Raw genomic sequence first — 23,489 nt, forward strand, 5'->3', positions numbered from 1 at the left:
TTCCAACTTTAACTAGCACAATTGCAGCTAATTTGTTGTGAATGGATGAATAGTTGCATTTGTACAGTCCTTCTCTCAGTAGGCTACTCCAAATCCCATTGAAAGATGACGCCTCTCAACTACAATCAAAATGTACCCGTAAGTTCTCACACAAATTGAGAGTGCTTCCAAACGACGACGTTTTCTTACCCTGAATACAGTAAAGAGGATTTCAGGAAATGAAGAAAATTGAGCTCAGCTGACTGTATAATTAAGATACAGCCAGGATTCGTTGTGGACTTTCAAGCGAACTTCAGGTAGTGCCGTCTCAAAGAGAGAGGAAAAACTAGAAACAGTAGTAGAAAATAGCCTAGTTTTAAGTAAGAGCTACAACATGAGTGGAACACAAAGAGTTTGACACAAAGTGCTGCGAATAATAGTTTATCATTTATGTCTCTCTACATGAAAGCCTCAGCAATACCTGCACTTTATCACTGCAGGAGATCCAACTGCCACAGTCCTCCTACATCTCTTTTTTGTTGTGTCAGAAATGTGACATGCTCCTGCAACATGGAAGAATGGCAATTTTCTGCGTAGAAACATGGGAGCGCTCAGATGCTCCGTTTGTATTCAGCAAGAGGCTTTGGCACATTCATAGTGTTACATAAATGTCTGGGTCTGTTTGTCTCGGAAGACGAGCTGGGTCTTCCCATTCCTATCCAATTCATGTTGCATTTGTTGATCAGAACAATTTTCATAAAGGCCTCATAAGGTGTCCTCTCTTCCACTCTGATAAAGGCTGTTAATATTTTCATTCATTTTAGCCTTACTCTTTACAAAACAAAGGCAAAGTGGAAAAGTGTGTGTCTTCTTGTTTAGTTTTTTTAGACATTTAGGAAAATACACCAAAGAGAAGATATTGTCTTATGGCCACTGAGCTTCCTCCAGATATTCTGTTCTTAGTCATTCATTCCTGGCTATTTTACCATACACCAAGTTTGGACAGATATTGCAAAAGGAGGAGGACAAAACTCTGTACAATCTCATAATGGTCATTAAATTATCACAAGATGCACAATTCACCATATTCACCATAGGAGCGGAACCTGATGTTAGCAATGCACCGTGTACTACTTGACTTGTGGCATTCCAATGAATGGTATGGATCTGATCCTATAGTCATAATAATCCTGAGACCTTTAAAATGACATTTCATGCAATGACGCTCTCGCATACCCTTTATTTGTGAGAATCCAGCTCTGTGCACCTCAGTGTCTGCCAAATGGCATTTGTTTTCCTCGCAGGCCTGTACAATGAGATAGAGAATATGCAGAGCAATGTAGGCAGTGTCTTGGGGCATCTCTGCATAGAAGCTTCTGGCATTCATGAAGACAGTGGTGAGGAGATTCCCCATTTGCAGCGGTGTGGATGGCACCATTTCTCTGCAGATTGAGCGGGGCAGGTGTGCCAGGGTGTTCTGGGGCTGGGGCTCCTCGTGGGCCTCATTCCGGCAGAAGTCTACTGTACTTCCTCTTCCTCCTCCTACTCCTCCTCCTCTTGCTGCGGCTGCTCACCTTGAAAGTCCATGAATCAGTCTTTAATCTCATTTGGTCCTTTTCAATTACCTCCCAATCAGACTTCCACAGACCCCAAATTAGTTTGCTCCTGCAACAGAGTTTGCTGTGGGGCACACACACACACACACACACACACACACACACACATACACACACACACACACACACACACACACACACACACACACACACACACACACACACACAGAGCTACCTCCCTGTAGTGGAATGAAAATGGAAGAATTCATTACAATCCAGCACATTTTTCTGTGTTGAAATAGGCATACATAATAGCAGGAATCGGATGCCTAAAAGCTATTGGTTTTGGTATTTCAGATTCTAAATTACCTGCTTACTTTGGCTCATGAAAAATGATCTCATTTGTCATCTACACACAATATGAAATACAAACAAGTATGTGAAAGCTTTAGGCTGTCTGTGGACCGTAGACTGTGTTCTCTAATGTCATCTGAGTACTTTGCATTGATAAGTGCAAAACTAATGAAGATAATGACATTAACACAACACAGTCATTACATTTCCAAGTCCATAGGCAGCAGTATAAGCCAGGCCAATCCATCCATATTTGTTGTCTCCGACTTTGATCATGTTTATCTTCCCTTCCTCAGTCTTCCTGAATGACATCCTGAAAAACATCCATGTGTTTCTGAGAAGGGCACACGCAAAGCCCTCTCCCCTGTGTATATTAGTATGAAGACAAACACACTAAGAATGCCAAAACTGCCAAATCTCATTTGGTTCAATTCCCCACTGTGTGTGCTTCCCTCCCTGCTGCTGCCAGGAGAGAGGAGACTAGCCTCGGGTGATGTCAGGTCCCTGCAACCCCGACCAGAGAAGAGACCGGCCGCATGGCAGAGTGCCCACAGTGATCTCAAACACAAGCAGCACCATTAACTCCTCTGGGTGACCTTTCTTTTCTCTTTTTTCCCCTTTCTTTTGTGAAACCTGACACTGATCGTGCCACAGCCTCAACATTCAAGAAGCAAAGAAATGATCAAAATGAAATAGTCTGTTGTTTGGTTAAGGGATGTGCGCACTTTGATGCTGTGACATTTGTGGACGGAAAAGCAACCGATTGCATTTGGCATGCATGCACACAGGGTAAACGGCAAACATGTGTGAGAAAAACAAATAGCCGCCACACCTTAGCCACTAAACTATTAATTATCCATATCAGATGTGTGAGCCTGCTAAATATGAATGGGGAAAAAAGGATATCACTGCCTCAAGGGGTGAGACTAAAGCACAGTGTTCTAGTTATTTTGCACAATTAAGTTTAATCCATGGGTGAAGGAAGCTGCTCTGTGATAAGAGCAGTAGAAGTAGAATTAGAACTGCAGTCTACAGGCACCTAAGAGGTGTAACGGTGCTGAAAGGCTGCAATACCACAGTAACATGTACCCTCTGGCATAGTTGCTCTTGCACATGCAAGCCTGCGAGCACTAATTAGACAAGGAATCACTCACGCATTCACACTTTGTGAAGTGGAGCTAGGGGAGCAACAGTCTGACGGTCCCGTGCATAGTTGTGAGGCATTGTGACAACTTTAGAGTGGTTTTATTTTTTGGTGGTGCTTGTCTGCTATAGCTTTGTGAATTGAACACAGTGGATTCTCTCTTTTTTTCCCCCTGCTGGTGTCTGATCAACACATTGCATTATTCATGAGGGCAGAACTCTTGAAGTATTTCACTGCATCTGGAGCTGCCAGAATCCCCTCACGAGGTGGCAGCTGTTTAATGAGATTTAATGAAAGGAAATTTCATTTAAGAATTATTCACTGCAGGAGCCGTGGGCCTGTCAATAGTCCTTCAAAGACACACATACCACATAGCCCCGTCTACAACAGTCCTCACCCACGGTAGTCTTCGGAAATAGGAACGCAAAAATTGAAATGTACTGATGAACAAAACTGATGTGTCTGTGCATGTGTGTGCGCTTGTGCTTACGCTAACTAAACATCAGCCAAGAGCCAAGCATCAGAGGTTAGAGTCCTCTTGATTGTTAGAGCCACAGCAAATCCATTTGACAGTTTGGTTTTCATGTTCCCTCTCCCTCTCATGTGTCACCCACACACACATATACATGCACATCCCCGGCAGTTAAGAGGTTGGCCGAGTTTGTCACTAACAAGGCACAGATCCCTCTGATCTTCCCTCGGTCTCGAATGCACATCAGCCTGGCGCGAGCGTAGCCTAATTCTCAAGCCCAAGCCTTGAAGGATTTCCATCCATAACAACAGTGTCATTCACCAAGATGCAGAAGCCGGAGAAAATGAATAAATCTCTCTGGCAGTCTACGCACGCTCAACAGGGCCTAATCCTTCATGGCAGTCCAAGCCCACGGTAAGGAGCTGCTGGCCAGCTGACCAGCTGTGATGGGCAGCACATGTTCATTCAGCGCCCTCCATTAGGGCACTGCGAATGTCCCCTACAGTAACAGCCCCCCACCCCCAACACCCACTGAAGTGGTACTTTTCTGGCATGGAGCACAAAATATGAATTAATGGAGCAGCTCCCATGTGGCCATCAGTGATACATAATCAAGCCATTCAGATGCTTTCCCACCTCGAGAGGGTCTGCCAGCTGTGTCTTCGTAGCTCATTTAAATCGGAGCCTTTTGATGCCAAATCTTCTTTGATTTGGAGAAATGTGCCAGCTGTTTTTCCACTCCACAACAGTCCCATGAAAAACATTGCATTGTTCTAAATGACTGATTGTGTCAATATGTATCTCATCTCTGAGAAGCTTATTTGTGTGGACCACAATGCCACACTGCACAAGATTCAAATTTGTTTCAGCTGAATACAAGTGTGCTGCAAGCAGCTATTTACATCAACCGAAACAATTTAAAAATTGTTTGTGTATACAATTTTGTTTCACAGTTGTTGTTTTTTGCATACCATGCATATTTATCAACTACTTAAAAAGTATTCCTAACTGACTGAATCACATATTCATAAGTTAGCTTAAATATATGTAGCCTTCCTTAGCATTTGTTTTACAAAAGTGCAGGACTGCAAGTTAGTTTTACAAGATATAATTAGAATGATGAAAGAGTACATAATGAAATTGATTGGAACTCTTCGAATGTCCTCTAGCTCTGTTAAACTGAACAATCTAGCTGCTCTCCCAAACTTCTCAACACCAGGGAACAACATGCAGGGGAAATCATCTTTGTGTGCCACCATAGAATATATAAGGGGGACTTTTTGTTTTGTTTCTCTTGTTGAAGGCTGAATTCACAAGGGCCGAGCCATTCTGCAATGTTAACTACAGTGTTAATAAAGTTGCAGACTGAGAGGTTTTGTGCGAGTGTCACACAAGGAAGAGTCATCAAGCTTCTCACAATCGCTACACTCCTAATACGCTACCTTCTAAATTAGATTCCCATTTGCCTTTTTCCTCCAATGAATTGTGTGTGTGTGTGTGTGTGTGTCTGTCTGTAATTGATAGAATGTGTATCATTCCTATTAGGGGCAGCAACATTCTTTTTAGGTGTTGGCCACCCCATGAGTTTGTTAATGACATCATTTGTCAAAAGCTAACAGTATCATTACCTATGAGCCGGAAAAAAAGCACCCCTGATATTCAAACTGATGTGATTAGGATTTCTGACACGGTGAACAATTATTGGCTTTTTTACTCTCCAGGGCTGGCTGGCAAACTCATAAACACAGTTTGTGGGCTAGACAAAAAAAAGAAATGTGTGGAAAGAAACAGCGGGTGAGTTGAGGACCATCCATCCTAATAACTGTGTCTCCTTGGCTTCCTCTCCCACAGACAACAACATGGCTGCCCATTTGGCTCGGGTGTTCGCTTCCCTCTTCTGTGGATCAATTCAATTCCCTTTGTCCCTCGTGCCTCCCGAGAGCGTGTTGTGCACTTTCTTCTTGCTCCTCATGGTGTCCCAATTTTGTCAGACCTGTCACTTGAATTCTGCCGTACAAGGGCTCATGGTGATGAGAGCGCACAGATGCTGGGGGTAGTGGTTCTGTGAAGTAATGACAGACAAATCAAGCTGCTCTCTCTGTCTCCATCAAACCCACTCCTCTCTCAGCATACCAATCAGACAGCATGTTTCTAATCAAATGCAATAAATAAATTGCGAGATAAACAGGGAAGCGCTTTGAATCTTGCTGCTATTTATCACAGTGGTAGCCTACCACTGTGCAAACATTAAGTGAGTTGTGAGATCTATCAGCATCTGAACACTTCTGTGCTGTTTTGACCATATAATGAAATCATATTTAAAAAAAAAGAAAAGAAAATATTCTTAATGTCTAGTTGTTGTTTTTTCATTCATGGCCCACATTCATTTTCTGCTCAGATTTGATTAATTCAGGACTGCATAATTAATGGAATCAATTCCAACTGATGCATTACATTTCCTGTAATTGGGGCAGTGATTTGAAGTTGGGATCTTATTAGTAAGTTTTATTGCTCATTAATCCACAGCACAGGCTCAACGCCCTGGGCTCCCAGCTCCTCTGACCCTCCGGAGGGCTCTTATGAAAGCCCACGCAGCGACGGGGATGCCGCTCTAGTCAGCGCTCCGCATCACGCGGGACCCATTCTGTGTCACCATCTGAAACCAGAAGCAGGCCCCAGCCATTTATCAGCTTATGAAAAGTGAGCTGAAACTGAGAAGGAATCTCACACGGTTGCAGAGAGAAGGAGAGCAAGTGGGACTGATTCTAAAACTGTGTGCTGACTCAAAGGGCTCTCAAGCTCTTCCACTCTCCATTTTTTGCAAGTACTCCACAGTAATTACTTGACTAATACGTATTAGCATACTGACTGGGTAGTTCAAGGTCAGCATCTTATTTGTAGACTTTTATTTATTTCATTTAAGTAAACAGTCGCCATCTTTTTTTCCCCCATTTAAATATGTGTTGCACAATTTGCACTGTGGAAGTGATAGCCATTTAACTCTTAGGCATGGGGTGCATGAGAAGCTTCGTTTTGCAATAAACTCAAACCACTGGGCTCAGAGGGGGGTGTGTGGCTCTGTGTCCCCAATGGATGGAATGAAAAATGTGCTATTGAGAGAACTGTGGCAGTTCACTGGAGGATAACCAGTGGGATATTCTGGCAAGAGAATTCCAAACACAGTAGGACATATTTAATATTTCATACTCTATCTATTATTTACAAGTCCGACTGAGATAAATATTTGTTTATCTACACGCAGTTGTGGGAAAAACCTTCGCAAAACCTTTCAAAATTACTATAAGGAGAGGGTATAGTGCTGTTGAATAAGGTCTATGGGGAGAATGTAAATGGTTGGGGAGTAAAAACAGCTGTCTTAAAGTATTATTCACAAGTAACGCCAAACTGCATTTGTCAGAGGTCAGCCCCAGGGGGGCTGCACTCTCGGTTTGAGGTTTTAAACAGTGCAAAGAGACATGACAAACCCAATCAGCGCCTACCATTTTGAGAAGCCCCTTGTTTATGCTTGCAAACGAACAGCCACTCGAAGGGCTGTCATGCCCTCGCATTGTCCCCATCACCATCCCCATGCCCACCACTACGCCCACCCCTCGCCCTGGAGCGCCGGAGCTGAGCACTGCATCACAGATGACACAGCTTCCGCTAAGAGGCCACCGCGACAGCACTGCCAACAGACGTGTGGCCGGCAACGTGCTGAGCCACCCAGGGCCCTTGGTGTCGGTAATGAGCGCCGGCTGGGTCGTGCGCGGGGGTCCGGTTTTAACTGCCGCACACACATGTGTGCGTCCCGCACCAGCTGTTGTGATGGGGGCCAGGCGGAGTGGTGGAGACCCCGTACTGACCCAGAGCCCACGGCTGTGCCATGGATGTTGGATGAGCCCTGAGTCAGACTTAATGAGCGGCTAATTAAAGGTGCATGGCTGACACACCAGCAGAACGAACCAACACCCCTGGAGACACTGCCCCACAGAGGATGCTCTAAACCATTAAAGGTATTTTTCCAGGTTGTTCCTGTAGATATAAGGCTGGGCTGGATGGTGTATGACCAAGATCTTACAAACAGAGTAAACAAAACAATAGCATTGTTGTTTTTCAATTTTGGAGTTGTGCTGTGTCCAGTGTGGTGTGTTGTTTTGATTTAATGTAATGGTTTTGCAGGTAAATGCTTCATGTGACAGGCAACTCTCAGTTGAGATTTGAATTTCAAGCTACATTACACCATAGCCTCGCCGGGAGCAAGGGGGATTGTTTTTGCCTATTGCAGACCATCTTGGCAGAATAACTCGACTTCATATTGGTCCCTGTCTCCCAAAATCGGTATGATGTCCTGCCACTCAAGCAGTGAAGCCTCCTCAGAGACACATGCATAAGCATAATCCCTGCTATGGGCTTCCTTCCCATACTATGACACTGTCACATTATGTCTTGTGACTGACACTGCTTTGAGCTGACAGGATTCTGGGTCTATGCAGTATTTTTTGCATGATTGTCCTGTTCTCTTTTCCAACACAGACATACTAGGAATCCTTTTTAAAATTCAGAATATCACATAGTCCTACATGTAGGGAGGGACTTCCCTCTTTTATTAACACCGTACCAGCTCATTTTGATCTTCCACTATCCAGCCAAACACACCCTCCCCTTTAATGGTCTCATTACTGGACTCTTTTATTTTTTTCTCTAAATGGGACGATCCAAAATGAAAACCTGCTGTCAAGCCAATCCAAGTGGCAGGCAATAGCTGCATGTCCCAAGAGATTGTTCGCCACATGCGTGCAGTTGTGCACCATGTTCTAGAGTAATGGGACATGTTCTGCACACATGGTTTTATGGCTCTGTAGCCTGAAATACTTTATGGCAGACTAAAAGGAGTTATTTTTGCAGTTGCTCACCATTCATGGCCCATGTCATTACCATCATGGAGATATTTTGAAATATGTTAATTAAACATTAGTTAGTTATCAAATTAGGCATGCCGTTTTGCTAGTCTAATATCCCTGTCTTCTCCTACTACAGATTTCACTGGCATGGAATGAGGCTGGGATGAGGATTTGTGAGGGTAATATCTAAGTTCCTTTTATAATTTTTCTCAAGTCCTTTATCTGTGCTTATTTCCCCATGAATTGCAGCATTAAAACACAACATAGAAAAACCCAATCTATTTCTACAAGCTGACAAAATAGGTTAGATGAAAACAAACACATAATCCTGTTTCTCATTTTCAGGGAGATGACCTGAAGGTTAGTTGCTCTGGACGCTTTAGATTAGATCTATATTTTCTCAAGGGTGTGACAGGCATAACACAACACCACAAGTGAGAGGATGAGCAGGAATGATGTGAAATGGCAGGCTACTGTGTCGGCCCTTCTGACTGACCATGTCCACATCAGGGCTTCTCCTTGGCTGTCAGCAACGATGTTGTGTTCCCCTCAGCTGCCGGTGACGGCACAGAGGTCCGGACAGTGGCTCAGCGGCTAGTTCATTCAGCCTTCTGATCCGTTCTTCTTCCCCTGACCAAACTGGAGTGCCACGGTCTCTGTGCCAAGGGTGATAGCTGTCCCCGACACATCACCACAGGCTCTTTGAGCGATTCAACAGGTCCAGGTGGATGATGCGCAGGTCTTGGATATCGATGAGCCAGAACTCTTGCTCTCCAAACCCCCGTCTCTCCTGTCACCATGTGTCACTATGTGACCAGGCTCGTCACCCTGCATGCACAGCAGTGGTTGGTCAGCCAGAATGGACATCATCTGGATGGTGGAGGGCGTTGCTCAGTCTATCACGGTGGTGGCTAAATCTGGCAGACTTCCTCTTCCTTCTCATTATTTTGATCATCTTGCATCTTGCTATGCCCCCACCTCCTGGGGAATAAAAAGGCACCACTACTCTGGCAGTGATGCCTTCGCCTCTTGTGCCAGGTGGGTGGCCACTTCTTCATTACTTCGAGCTGTGCTTGGGCAGCTTGGCATGGCCGGGGCACTCCAGGGGCAGCTCTGGTTGCTATGGACAGCTGGCTTTCTCCTGTAGTAGAATCGCTGTCTCTGGGGGACGACAAGGACACCGTGTGTTGAAGCCATCAGTGCAGGCCAGGTAAGTTCCTTCTGTAACAGCACTGTCTTCTGCCAGACCAGGCCTTCTAATCAATAGTGGATAAGCGGCCAGCTCCAGTTTCTGGAGTTCACTTTCCATTCTTCCCACTTATGAGATTGATGTGGTGAGCTAGCTAGAAAGAGATCTCAGCTATAACATGACTTTAATGCCCCATACACCACACAGCATTAACACACACATAGGGGGAGTACAGAAATGTGAATGAGAAGGACAACAACATCAACAACAACAACAATCTATTGCCATGCCGCATGCTGATAACTACAGTAATCTCATGCATATGGACATATTTCTGGACTGCTTCTGTTTCAGCTATCTTCAAACAATATTTTCTTATGGTGCTATACCATAGTGGATATACACATTAATTCATATTTTACAAGCAGTGCACTTCAACCACTTAGTATAAATTAACCACATATTAAAATAACCTCTTGTTAAAATATATTAATTGATCAGAAATATGATACCCAGACATGACTTTCTCCGTGATCTATTCCTATTAAAATGAGTTAATCCCAGTAGTGACTATGAAATTAGAGAGATAAATTAGCTAAAGCAAAACCAGACAAAATGCAATTTCTACTTTTTTTCCACTCTCACCTCCTTTCTTTTTGAGCCGGAGTGCTAATCACCATGCTCAGAACTCTAAGTGGGTTCCTATCATCTGCTGCCGCGTCCCTTGTCCTTGTGCTCTTGTCATCGAGCATAGCATTGCTTTTGGCCTCTCAGACCACCACCTCCTCAATGGAGAGGAGAGGCAGAATAATCACCATGGTCATTACCATTATCATCATTATGTTTTTTAACCATCATTAGCCTGGAAACAGAGAGAGAGAGAGAGAGCAATGATGCCATGTCTGAGCATCAAACCAATTTGCAAATCGCTACAACCAATTTGCATTGATTATGAAAAATGTGTTATATGTGCAATGGATTATTGTGTACATCAGTTTGTCTTGGACTCACACTGATGCTATGCCCTTACATTTTCATAAATGTCAGAGATCCTTGCTCTTTGCTTTCCAATCACAAGTTTTAAATTGTGGTTTGAGTACCTTCCATGATAACTGCATCATAAATAGCTATTGTTACTATTATTACTGCACACAATGATATCTGTGTGTGATTCATCCTCTGCCCATTACACCACAGTAATGAAACACATCAATTATACATTTGCATTTGAGCAGCTCCCTATGGTGATTGCACTAGATTAGTACATTACACAGTCTCAGTGGGCAAGGACACTTCCTCTGTCTTGTCAAAAACAAAAAGGGACACTGTTCATTCGGTGCTGCACACTGGGTATATCTTTGCTTAGCATCACTGATTTAGTACACATCAACATTTAATAAACAGGAATAAATAGAAGTAGTCCTCCCTATTAAGAATTAAATGAAGTAAGCGCGGCTCCGAGATCTTTTCATGCCACACAGGGCTTGCACTTTATTTACATTTATTTACATGAACAGAGGCCCTCGGTCATTATACCCTCCGCACAAATGACTGATTTCTGATTTCACCAAAGGCCCTTTTTAAGACCGTCCTTTGGCATAAACAAAGCAAAGGCTACATTTGCATTGCTACTCTAACACACCACATGACTCCAAACTAAGTTGTGGCATTCACGACGCTGTGGGCTGACTTGGGGTGACTTTCCGAGGTCCGAGCCACAGCGTACCTGTGAATTCCCCTCGAGCCATGCGCTGTCCACAAGTCCAACCGTGGCCACCATTTCCCCCATGTAGTCATGGTGGAGGCTGAGCAGCTCAGAGGCTGATGATATTAGTTTAGTAGTGTGGAATAAAAGTGTCTCGGGGGGCAGAGAGTGAGTGAGTCACTACCTCATCCCTGACCTCAGCCAGAGTCGAGTGATGTCACGACACAACGCGTCGGAATCTCTTCCATTTCAGAGCATCGAGGGACCGACTCATACTAGGCAATACACCTTCCCCGTTTTCCAAACGGACGAGCGAATAGATGCTATTTGCAGCCCTCGGCCCGGCTGACATGCAGCGCTGGGAGTTTCATGCAACATCTACTTCAGTGTTGATATGCTGTCATCAAAAAGACAGCCCCAACCCTTTTATGCTATTAATATTTTTGTTTATTAGACATCTGCAGGATGAGCCTCAAGAAAATGTATTCCTCCTGTGTAGTATATCGGCCACACAAGGCATACAATTATGTTTATATAGTAGTTAATAATTTAGCAACTATTAATAAATAAGCATTTTGTGCATATTGTGCAGAAAATAACTCTCTCCAAAGATGTTCATAGACATGGTAAACATTAGCTTCAGTTATTAGCAGATAGACCTATAGATCTCCATCTCCATACATTGACGGATCATAAAGATGTTTTAAATAACTGACCGTCTAAACAGCTTGCTTACAATGCTGCATGGACAGTGGCTGATATTCAGGCAGCAGAGATAATCCAGCACTATTACTATGGCTTCCTCCACCATAGCATTACTGTGGTTTCTTCTCAGCGTTATAACAGTGGTAAAATTTAGAGAGTTTTTAAACCAGAAATGTCCTCTGCTACTTTTAGCCTTTTCTGTCCTTTCGTTGTCAAGCATGGCACAGTAAATTGACTGTTTTTCTTCTGTATATTCAGTAAGCAGCCAGTCGGTGGTGTTTATCCTAGCTCTCACAGGGGTCATTTTGTAAGAGGAAATAAAATCACTGAATTTTGTGCCTTTAGTCCACCCAGGACTGTTTCAGTTTTCTTTTTATTGTTGCAACTTGCAAGCCAGCTCATGTGCATAGTCATGAGTCTCCAGTGGATGTGCTTGTGAAATAAAGGTTTGCTTTAGTAAATACAACATTTATTGTGCATTAATTGAGTCAATTAGATCCAGTAATTAACTTTGCATTATGTTCATATTACGCAAATGGCATCCCTTGTGATGCTTCAGTGTACCATGATTCAGTGCGCCCATTATGAACACTTCCCCAAACAAACCCTACCGAGGGAGAAGGCAGCTTCTTCCAAAGTGGGCAGAAAAAGGTTCCGGAAGACAGAGCACAAAAGAGGCTGTACACAACCGCCTTCCAATACCATGATTCTTTTGTCTGGTTATTTTTAGTTGTATCTTTTCTTCTAGCATCTTGAAAATGTACATCCAGTCATGCAGTAGCTTTTCAGGACAAGACAGTCCAGGGCCAACAGAATGGGAGAAAGACAGCAAACACTGTCACTTGGGTCATTTGGGGACCTACAGTACACGAGCATGTGTTTAAACACATGAGTATCAATTATCCATAATAGCATCATCTTAAAGTGTGATGCATGACAGTGGAATTATCAAGGTCAGCACTTCCTCTACCCCTGGGAGCCCATATTCTGACACTATGTGTGCATTCGCTGCATAACAAGTCACTCTGGATCAAAGCATCCGCTAAATGACTACATGAGGCCATGTGCCTCCATTAATCAGTGGATGAGCAAAACATTTTGAAACTAAATGATTTAAGTCTTCTGGTTGGACCAAACAGCGAGATATTATTCTTAGTAAACACTTGGCAAACCAGGTCAAAAAAAGTAAATAAGAGGTGTCATCTTAGATGCAAGTTAAGTTTTGCCCCATAAAATAAAGTTACTCAGACAGCAAATTTTTGAGAAACATTGCCAAATTGTGCTTTTTAACTCAACAAGACAGTCAATAAAATCACTAGCAGGTTAGACTACTGCAATGCACTTTTCACTGGTCTTCCCAAAAAGATCTAAAGAAATTGGGGTAAGTTCACCCCTGTTTGAACTGCACCTATTTCCTAATAGAATTGATTTTAAGGTTATGTGGCATACAAAGTGGAATGGCATAGCACCTTCATATATCTCTGAGCTTTTAATATCTTATCAACCACAAAGGAAACTTAGATCATCCAATTCTAATCTTTTAAGCACTCCAAAGTGCTCCACAAACAAAGTGGAGAAGCTGTTTATCCATTATGCCCCCAAACTATGGAACACCCTGGACTGTAATCAACACCAAGTTCAGTAAATATTTGTAAAAGATCTGAAAACAACCTGTACAGGAAAGCTTTTGTTAACTCATCTTATCCTGTAGACTACATTTTCAGATTATTCTACATCTGCTACTATTATTGAGGGCTTAGCCAGCCAGAAGCGGATGGGCTCCCCTATTAAGTCAGGTTCTGCTCAAGGTTTCTTCCTGGAATATGGGAGTGATGCATGACTTGTGGGGGGAAGGGTTAAGGCTGCCACGCATTTTCTATATTTTTGATATGTTGCTGAGTATAACATAAACAGCAAAGAAAAAGTGATTGATAATGACTGACTGACTATTATTGTGTTACATGTTTCAAATGTAAAGCACTTTGAGCTGCATTCTGTGTATGAAAGGTGCTATACAAATAAAGCTTTATTATTATTATTATTATTATTATGGAAAATATAATATGAAATGGAATGGATTAGCATAGCATCAGGGAGGCCGTCAGTCTAGATCTGTACAGTTCATACAATATTAAAGACAGAGGAGAACTGTGGAGGATAAACCTGTTAGTCCACACAGAGGGAGCTGCTTTCTGGTACATCCTCATTGGTATTCAGTTTGTCAAAAAGAAAGTGCTTTCGATCTAACAGATCTCTCCAAAAACCTTTTGAGCCACCTTACTGATTTGCCCCAGGGCCTTGTCCTGACCCAGTAAACATGTAACAAAATCGACATCAATCATCCAAGGTTTCAAAAGATAACACTGAATGAGGCTGAGAGTCTAGCAAAAAAATTTTTTTTTCGCTAATTCACCCGGCCATGATATGTGCACATATCAGGTATTTTTTTGTTATTATTCTGGAAACTCCACTTAGTTTAGTTCAATTCATTGTAATTCATGTCACGTCTAAGTATACCCATTGGCTTTTTTTTCTTAACAGTAGAGCTGCAGACTTCTTCCCTCGGGCTGAGTGAGACTCGTGTGCCTACACAGAAGAAGAATGTGTGGACTACTTTGGAGATCTATCATGTTTGTCATTGAGGGATAAATGTGATGAAACTACTACTACTACACTCCCACTCACACCACCACTGCTTACCTGCCACCACCACAACACAACACTTAAGGCCATGTGCCTACACCACAGCCGGGGTTTTCAACATTTCTTTTTCATGAGATGTTTCACCTCAAAAGATATACCTACTCTGCATTTTTATCGCTTGCAGATGTTTGATCGCACCAAACATCACATGAATGAAATACTGCTGACTTGTGAAATAACTAGTAAGCCATGGATATGTGATGTGACTAAAGTCGGTGTGTATAATTCCAGCACTGCTGTCGTATCAGAGGAAAGACCACAAACTGCCAGCCCTCTCTGCCCTGCCCTGCATAAAAACTATGCCACAAAAATCTCTCAAGAGACAGACAGGGAGCAGAGCAGCACATTGGGGAACTCTATGCACAGCTCCAGAACTCAACACCTGAGGAGAAAAGAGCCATCAGTATGGATAATGCGACTTATTGCTACTCCACCGACTACACCCCACTAACTACTACTAAATCCACTCGCAAAATGGCGCATTCCACTACCATAAATATGGGAACCTCAGAAAAGGTCCCCAAGGACTACTTGATTTGGTCCCTTTGCAACACTCTGTATGTCAACTTCTGTTGCCTTGGATTCCTGGCTCTCGTCTATTCAGTAAAGGTCAGTCTTGTCATTTCTGTTACATGAAGTAGTGACTACAAAATGATAATGAATGTCTCGTGGAATACTGTGACAAATATCATTACAATGGATATTATGGGGGGAACATGCCAGTGATAAGCATATTTCACATTAACTGGGTTGTGTCTCCAGGCTAGGGACCAGAAGACCCTGGGAAACTTAAGAGAGGCCCGGGAGTGCTCCGAAAAGGCCAAGTGGTATAACATTCTGGCATCCGGATGGAACCTGTTGGTGCCACTAGTGCTATTGGCCGTACTGGTGCTTCTGCTACTTTACATGAGAAGCAATGAAGGAGCTCTTCCATTCTTTGGAGAGCATGGCTTGCAGAGCTTTTTCAGTCATTTTCAGTAGGTCAATCTGTCCAAAAATGAAAGATAACAATTCAAGTGAACATCTCAGAAATGATGAACATCTCAGTTGTTTTTTTTTTTTCTTTTTGTAACAACTGTTTCTTAGTAAAAAAAAAAAAAAAAAAAAAAAAAAAAAATATATATAAATAAAAAAAAAAAAATATATATATATATATATATATATATATATATATATATATAGAGAGAGAGAGAGAGAGAGAGACCAGCCTTTCACTTCTGTAATACACAGAGAAAATGCTTGAAATAAATCATAATCTTGGTAAGTTTGATTCTAATGCTGGGTCAGTCTCTAATGCCTGGTATGTATCCAAGTTCTTTTAAATTTAAACCTATGATGAATGGTAAACTGTACAACATTGTTTATTTTCCCCTTAATATTTAAAGTTTTCAGGATTTTTTTTATTACAAATTAAATTCCGCCTTTCAATTTTTCATAATTTGTTGACTGAAAGTTTCTTCTTTTCTTTGATCAAAAGGTAACATGAATGCAAAGTACATTCCCCAATACGTACTGTAGCTTAGTTGTAAACATGGACTGGCACCATTGTCATCAGTACTACCATTGTAACATTGTATCCTCTGAACGGAATGTGACTGTCTGATGTACTGTGTTCTTATCTATGCTTAACGTTCTATAAATTGATAAACACTTTTGTTTCAAAGGAATTTATTCTTTTCTTTTTGCTGTCCTTGGGCTATTGTTGGGTCTTACAACAAATACATGAAGTATTTTTTGTTCTAAGCTTCACTGCTTTGTTTTGTTTGTAGCCACACCCATTCTTGGTACGATATTTAACTGACCTTAATTGTAGGCCTGGTTGCCAGCATACTATTTTTTCTCATGCCATGGATTGGTAGCACATGTAACTGCCTTAAATTAGTAGGTTGAGACCAAAGAAATGGTCTGAACTTAGACAGGAGAACCATTTCTTTTTTCAGCACTGTCTACAGCAGATGGTTGATTCCTGAAAGCAAAATTACCATAGTACTAAAGGACACCAGAGCTGAATTCATGTTCTATCTATCTATCTATCTATCTATCTATCTGATGCAGGATACAACAGCAATGCTGTTGGCTGGCAGCAGTCACAAACGTATTGCATGTTGTACCCGAAATCCATAAAGGCCCTCCTTCCAGTACAACATGTGCTGGCAGTAGCCTGAATGTGCAACCAAAGAACCAAAGCAGCAAAAAACATCACCAACAAAGCCGCCTTCCTGAACTTGCTTGTTGAGCATGTCTCTCTCTCTCTCTCTCTCTCTCTCTCTCTCTCTCTCTCTCTCTCTCTCTCTTTTCTCTCTCAAGGTATCAACAACAAACAACAAGCATAGGCTATGTAGATTATACTATGATCACTGTGAGCTATGAAATTTGATTTAAATGGCATTTGGGCAGAGATGTTGTAGTGCTTTGGACAGTTATAGTGCTTAAAACAATGTTGTTCTGATAGCATACATTTACATAGAAGTAATGCAGTCATTTACTGTAAACAAAACCAATCGTAGGCTAGAAATGCAGACCAATGAGAAACGGGTGTTTGATAGACGTCTAGACTGCAGCGTAAAGATGAAGAAATGCTGCTCTCCTTCGTCACTCTAGGGCACTGCAACCAAAATTATTCATATTAATACGTACCAATAGTACCAAATTATAGGGTAATTATGTTGATTTAGATATAAAAATGAGTAGGCCTATGACTTAATCTCCACAGAGACCACGCAAAATATAATGTTTTAATTTGCCATTTTCACGTGCATAATTAATTTTCAGGTCTGTAATTACTTCCAATTCTTTTGCCTAGAGACCGGTTTTTGGAATGCATATCTCTGACAAAACTTCCTGTGTGTGTGAAGGTTACTGGGATACATTCAGTGAATTATTATCCGATATCTGCTTGCATCTGTTAAAACAGCAATATCTACCCGACAACAGAAGCTGTCACCGCCTGTGAGCCATGTGACCTCAGTGGAAAAGAAGCGCGTCTCTCTGAATGAATAGAATAGTTCTCCAGACCTCTTATGAGTGACATGGCAGGCACTCAAGGTCATGCAGACGTCGACAGTAGTAGTAAAATTGATTGGAGAATTTCACAATTCATAACTCAACAAAATCCCCCAAATACCTTGGTAGCACACACAAAACACAGTTAGCTTTGCACAACAACTTTCCACGCCATTACTTAAATGTTTTCGTTTTACGAAGGAGTCCTACGCATTAATTTAAGGGATCATCCCATCCATTCAAGCCCATCAGGTAGGCTACCTTTTTAATGATGTTGCACGTGATAGAGGTAGATTGCTGTTTCCCTTATCCCTCTTCGGCCAGCAGTTCTTTCACTGCTTGGAACGCAGCGATCAGTGTAGGTTGTAGCGCTCTTAGGAAAGCATATGGCATAGCCTATATTTAATTAAAACCATGGTGTTGCTTAGATCTGCATGGTAACACAGGCTAAAGTATGTTTTGAACTACTTTGGACAGTTTGGTCTCTCTAAACGCACGATAAACTATATCGTAACAATTGCATTGGACGGAGGCGCGTAACAAGTGAGTTTACAGACGGAGCTGGATTCTGTACCTTCCTCTTCTCCGCTCTCCCGGAGCGTTTTCGCAGACTAAGATATGTCCTCTCCGACAGGGAATAACGCAAACGCTTGGAATATAGCGGGGTCGTCCATACCTCTGCAGGGAAGCACACCGTCTGAGCTGGAAATGTCCGAAAAGACATCTAATGCATTATATGACACTGTTCAATCTGGGACTCCTTGTAGCAAGAATACCCTAACGATTCCACAAAATCAAACTACCATGGGGAGAAAAAAGAGCATTGAAGACATCACTGTCCGCACAGTGGCGGGCCAACGACGGGCATCCCACCTGCATGGACTTAACCTCAACCCCCGGATGTCTGTGTACAGTACCACTCGCCCTGTGCTCACCAGAGGTTACGTCCAAGGACGCGTCTACAACTTTTTGGAGAGACCATCCGGGTGGAAATGTTTTGTATATCACTTCGCAGTGTAAGTCTCATAATGATGTTCTACTCATTTGTGAATTTGTTCATAACTACTCTTCAAGGTTTGAGTTGTGAGTTTCAGGTGTAGCCTATGTTCAATGTCGAACCAAGCAAACCGATTGTTTTATATTTCCCTTTCGGATTAATGAGTGAAATCACTTGCATCGTACTGACTAGTGATTTAATTTGAAACTGGAGTCAAAATGTCAAAAAACTTTCTAAGAAAACATTGCTAACAAATACACCAATGGCTTTATCATTACAGCACAGGTATTAGCCATCACATGCAGTGTATGTATTACAGTAATGGCATGGATTGTCCTGACGCTTTATATAGGTAAATATGTTAGGTGTCCATACAGTTCAGTGGGGGGATTTGTAAGTACATCTGTGGTAGAGGAATGTTCAGAATGAAGTCCATGCTTGATGGTCATACCGTATCTCTCACAGGACAGGGGGTGATAGCAAGCGACTAAACTTGGCAGCTTGACGGTCCTGTGGAGCCAAAGGGCCTGTCTGGCCTGGCCACCCTGTGACTTGTTGGTGTTTAAGAGCGGTGCCAGCAGAGTGTGAGTGTTCCCTCAGCCAGACTGCCAGCCGGAAACTTAACAGAGGCATGAGTCAGTGGTACAGCCGTGATGCAGTAGTAGGGAGAGTAACTGGCACAAGGCCTTGGACATAAACACCAATGACCATTTTGGGAGCTTGGTAGATGTGCCATAATATTTATGAATGAACTGAAAGTCTATTATCGTAATTTTGCTTTGGAAAGGGAATATATGTTTGCTCAACACAGTAAAATGAACATTTGTTTTCCCAAAGTATTTCCAATATGTATGCATGTGTGTGTGTGTGTGTGTGTGTGTGTGTGTGTGTGTGTGTGTGTGTGTATGTGTGTGTGTGTGTGTGTGCGTGTGCGTACGTGCTTGTGTGTGCGTGTGCATGTGGTTTATGACGTGTTTGCGTCCGTGTGTATATGAATGGTTAGGAGAGAGCCAGAGTTTCGGCACACACATCTGGTCTGTGATGTTTGACAAAAATAGTCCTCAGAGGGGTCAACAACATCAACATTACATAACCCAATGATGACATTACAAATGGTGGTTTCCTATCCTCTCTCCTAACCTCCAACATGTATCACCCCAGTGGCAATGTCATAAAATGTATCAACATCTGCCGTCAGAAGAAGATCCTTGCTGGAGAATGAGCAAAGGAAACATTGCCTTTCGCCTCAGTGAGTGAGAGTGGGAGGCTAGCAGGGCTAGCCAAGAATGTGAGCTGCCTTATCGCTCTTCAGAGCTTCAGAGGGATATAGGGCCCTTTATCTGGACAGCATGACCTCTTCAGACTTCTGTGGTGTGTGTGGGCATGACAGCAGAGCCTACCACCTACTTTCATGTTACACTCATGTTTACGACCCTCACCACCAGTGGCACGAGAGATACACACAGAAAACTGGAAAATGAGGACATCAGAGAAAAAGAGAAAGAGTCCATGAGCTTCAGTCCCAATGGCAGCTGTGCCCTTGGGTTGTGTGTGTAAATGCTGCAATGACTAAAGTCTAGCAGGGGGATTTTGTTTTCTGAGTGGAAGGTACTTGGACAAATGGTACCAGCACAGGTGGGTGTAAATGATCCCCCTCATCAATAATGAATAACTATAGAAATCTGCTGCCATTCAGCTGGGATGCATGCTGGTTAAGCCATGTAGTGACATAGGAAAGCTTTGTCAGGGTAAGACACACTGACTTCTCTTTGACTTCATGTACAGTATGTCGTACAAAGTAGACCAGTCTGTCAATACAAGACAGCAGGTAATACATCAGTTTAAACTACTTTCATGGCATGGCACTGGCCTATACATTTGGAAGAATGTCAATTGTGTTGTTTTTATTGTTGTTGTTAATACAAGCGACATCCAAACCAAGAATAATTACAGCAATAGAACAACAACAATAGTCATAATAATGTCAGTATTGGAGGAGAACGAGCTAAGTGAAGACGACTTCCTTCCCTAATGAGGAGAATGCTGCTGGTCCAGCAGGTCTGATGGTGATGGAGAGCTAGTTGGTTTGAATGGTGTGTGGATGCTCACTCTGCCCAGGGCAAGCAGCCTGTTTGTTTTCAACCCACACCCCTCCCTCAAAGATCTTATTGAAAGCTTCAGTGAAAATGAAAGGCCAGTCCTCTTTGTTGCACCAGCTGTTGCCTTTCATGTGTTCAGTTTACCTTTTTCTGTCTGCATGTGAATTATCACTTGCATATAATGATGATATTCATATAATAATGTTGTTTAGTGCTGCAGTGTATCCCAGTTGCTGTTCAGTTACTAAGCCTTCATAAAGTTACTATATTTATTTAGAATTACACTCATCATAGCCTTATCTTTGCTTTTTGAACTGTAATGTAGTTAACCTACATATGTGTGTTGGTGTTACATATTGCTGCCCACTGTAGCCACTATCCCATTTAACTAATCGTTTACCTTATCTTCTGTAATAGGCTATCCAAACAAATTAATGACAGAGTAAAGGTGCAAGTGTGTACTTGAAATTATTTATGACTGTTCCTCACTTAATATATTAAAGACATAATGAGTGTTCCATAAATCACAAAATCAATTTTTGTCAGTTTGTCAGTTTTGTTAAGGATGCTGCTGATCTGATGTTTTAAGTTTCCTACAGACTTCACTATGTATAAGTGATAATAGATAATACAATATTTGTGTCTTTATTCTTAGAGATATGCTGTTTAAAAACCAATGTGTGTGTCTACCAGTGTACCAGTGTGAGTCTACATTGGTGGATATGTGTGTGTGCTCACGTGATCATGTTGTGTGTAATACTGTAACTTCTGTGTTGTGTGCAGTTTCTGAGCTCACATGACTGTGTGTGGTCTGACTGTGTGTAATACTCTAACTTCTGTGTCTGACTGTGTGTAATACTCTAACTTCTGTGTGTGTGTGTGTGTGTGTGTGTAGCTGAACTCACGTGAGTGTTGTGTCGGTTGTGTCTGACTGTGTGGAATAACTGTAACTAATACTGCACTTCCCACTCCGTCCTTCTTCTTCTCCCACGTTCTCCTCCTATCACACAAGACCTGTTCTCTCACACTTTATTATATTTATGGGCCAACATATTCAATGTTTCCCATAGCAATGATACTGCATCATTACCATTCATGCCAGCAATGTGTATATGTACTGTAGTGTTCTCATCCTGTTGTTTGGAGTGGGGGCTGTGCTTTCTTGATCTTAAGTTAAACGTAAAGCATAACAGTGATAAGATTCTGTTTACTCTCAGTTATTCCTGACTTAAACCAAAAGTGCCTGAGTGCAAACCTAGTGCTTTCATCCAACCCTTATTTCAAGTTCATATGGTTGCCTTATCAGCTGTCAGAAACATTTGGGCATATTATATCATAAAGAGGCCAGCACGTGCACGTAACTTTTGCTTCTAGGAAAATTATTACGCAGGTGAAATGGAAATGTGTGCACTCATATGTGTTCTGCCAGATCAGCCGTGTCCAAACAGTTCAGCCTATCTTTGAAAAGGAAACAACTTTATCTCAAATGTATTGAGGAGCTGCTGCAGACTGTATTGGTTCAGGCTGAAAGGGGCAAGTGACCTTGCTTGGAGAGTGAACTTAGTGATGTGTTTGACTTCAAGAACAGCTTGAGGGCAGCCCCCATGGACTTTCCCAGCTTTTCCTATTTATTCTATGGTCTGATTTGCACTTATATTAGAGTTTATAGCAGACACAAATACTAATATGGTTTGTTTGTTTAAAGTCCACTTCGATGTATTTAGGCCTGTTATATTTATAGGATATTTATATATTATTAGAAATTTAGAACATTGTTATATACTGTAGATGTGTGTGAATTACATATGGTTAACCAAGTACTTTGCCTCGACATGCTAGAGGTGTAGACATTTGGTTTCATTTTTCCATGCTTTGTTGGTATGACCTCAGGTTGCATTGTCCACTTGCATTAAATGTCTCCTACTTCTGTTTCCAAGGTAATGAGTGTAGCCAGGCCACTGGGAGACTGGTGGTGAAACGGCTGATGGTGTTCAGCAGCTAATTGTTTGTTTTCTCCCTGGCAGGTTTCTCATTGTCCTGGCTTGCTTAATCCTCAGTGTGCTTTCCACTATCGATCAGTACCAGGCCTTGGCTCATGGAACACTCTTCTGGGTGGTGAGTGCTCCCCCTAATCCGCACAGTGTCCATTCACTGCAAAACAGGTGGAATTTCCTCTTCTGTGCTCAAGGTCAAACTCTGCTGACATTCAAGAGAGCTGTTGAAGTGCGAAACCTGTTGAGGTCTCTGTGTGTCTTTTCCCTCTTGTGTGCTCCAAAATGTGACCAAGGAATCATGATTCAAGGACAGATTAAGATCTTATCTCAGCATTGTTCAAATCTGATTCGAGGTCAACTAGATTTCGTGCTGGCAGCGTTATTGCACTGATATGCCCTATTTCTTGCTGACCAGTAGAGGGCGACCAAGCACTACCTTTACCAGAACCGTAGTCTATCAGTTTTTATAAACTGACCTGAATGTGTCATGTTTACAGAGTATTTTTAAATTATGAGTTATATGAGTGCATGTGTTTTAGTTACCTCTACTCAGGTGGTCTGAAATCATCCAAACTCTCAGTCATCCAAACTCAACTCTAGAGTCTAAAATCAACGTTAACGTCAAAGTGTCTGCAAGTAGACTATTTTAGACACAGTTAATTGTAACTGTAACCAATAGTGTAGGCCA

General features: G+C 42.1%; 2 protein-coding genes across 2 annotated transcripts in view; both read left to right on the plus strand.

Annotated features, from left to right (window-relative positions):
* Nucleotides 1-15,070: 15,070 nt before the first annotated feature.
* On the plus strand, nucleotides 15,071-15,721 carry LOC125307507 (interferon-induced transmembrane protein 5-like). The gene is made up of 2 exons (XM_048263523.1): nucleotides 15,071-15,317; nucleotides 15,471-15,721. The coding sequence occupies exons 1-2, from the start codon at nucleotides 15,114-15,116 to the stop codon at nucleotides 15,687-15,689; spliced, it is 423 nt and encodes a 140-aa protein (XP_048119480.1). The 5' UTR covers nucleotides 15,071-15,113; the 3' UTR covers nucleotides 15,690-15,721.
* Nucleotides 15,722-18,063: 2,342 nt separating this feature from the next.
* The window catches only part of kcnq1.1 (potassium voltage-gated channel, KQT-like subfamily, member 1.1), a 30,022-nt gene continuing 24,596 nt past the window's right edge, over nucleotides 18,064-23,489 (plus strand). The window contains 2 exon segments of the mRNA XM_048263514.1: nucleotides 18,064-18,727; nucleotides 22,832-22,922. Of these exon segments, the coding sequence (XP_048119471.1) occupies nucleotides 18,330-18,727; nucleotides 22,832-22,922 (489 nt within the window). The 5' untranslated portion in view covers nucleotides 18,064-18,329.

Source organism: Alosa alosa, chromosome 14 (genome assembly GCF_017589495.1).
Source record: "Alosa alosa isolate M-15738 ecotype Scorff River chromosome 14, AALO_Geno_1.1, whole genome shotgun sequence".
In the NCBI taxonomy this organism is placed as follows: domain Eukaryota; kingdom Metazoa; phylum Chordata; class Actinopteri; order Clupeiformes; family Clupeidae; genus Alosa; species Alosa alosa.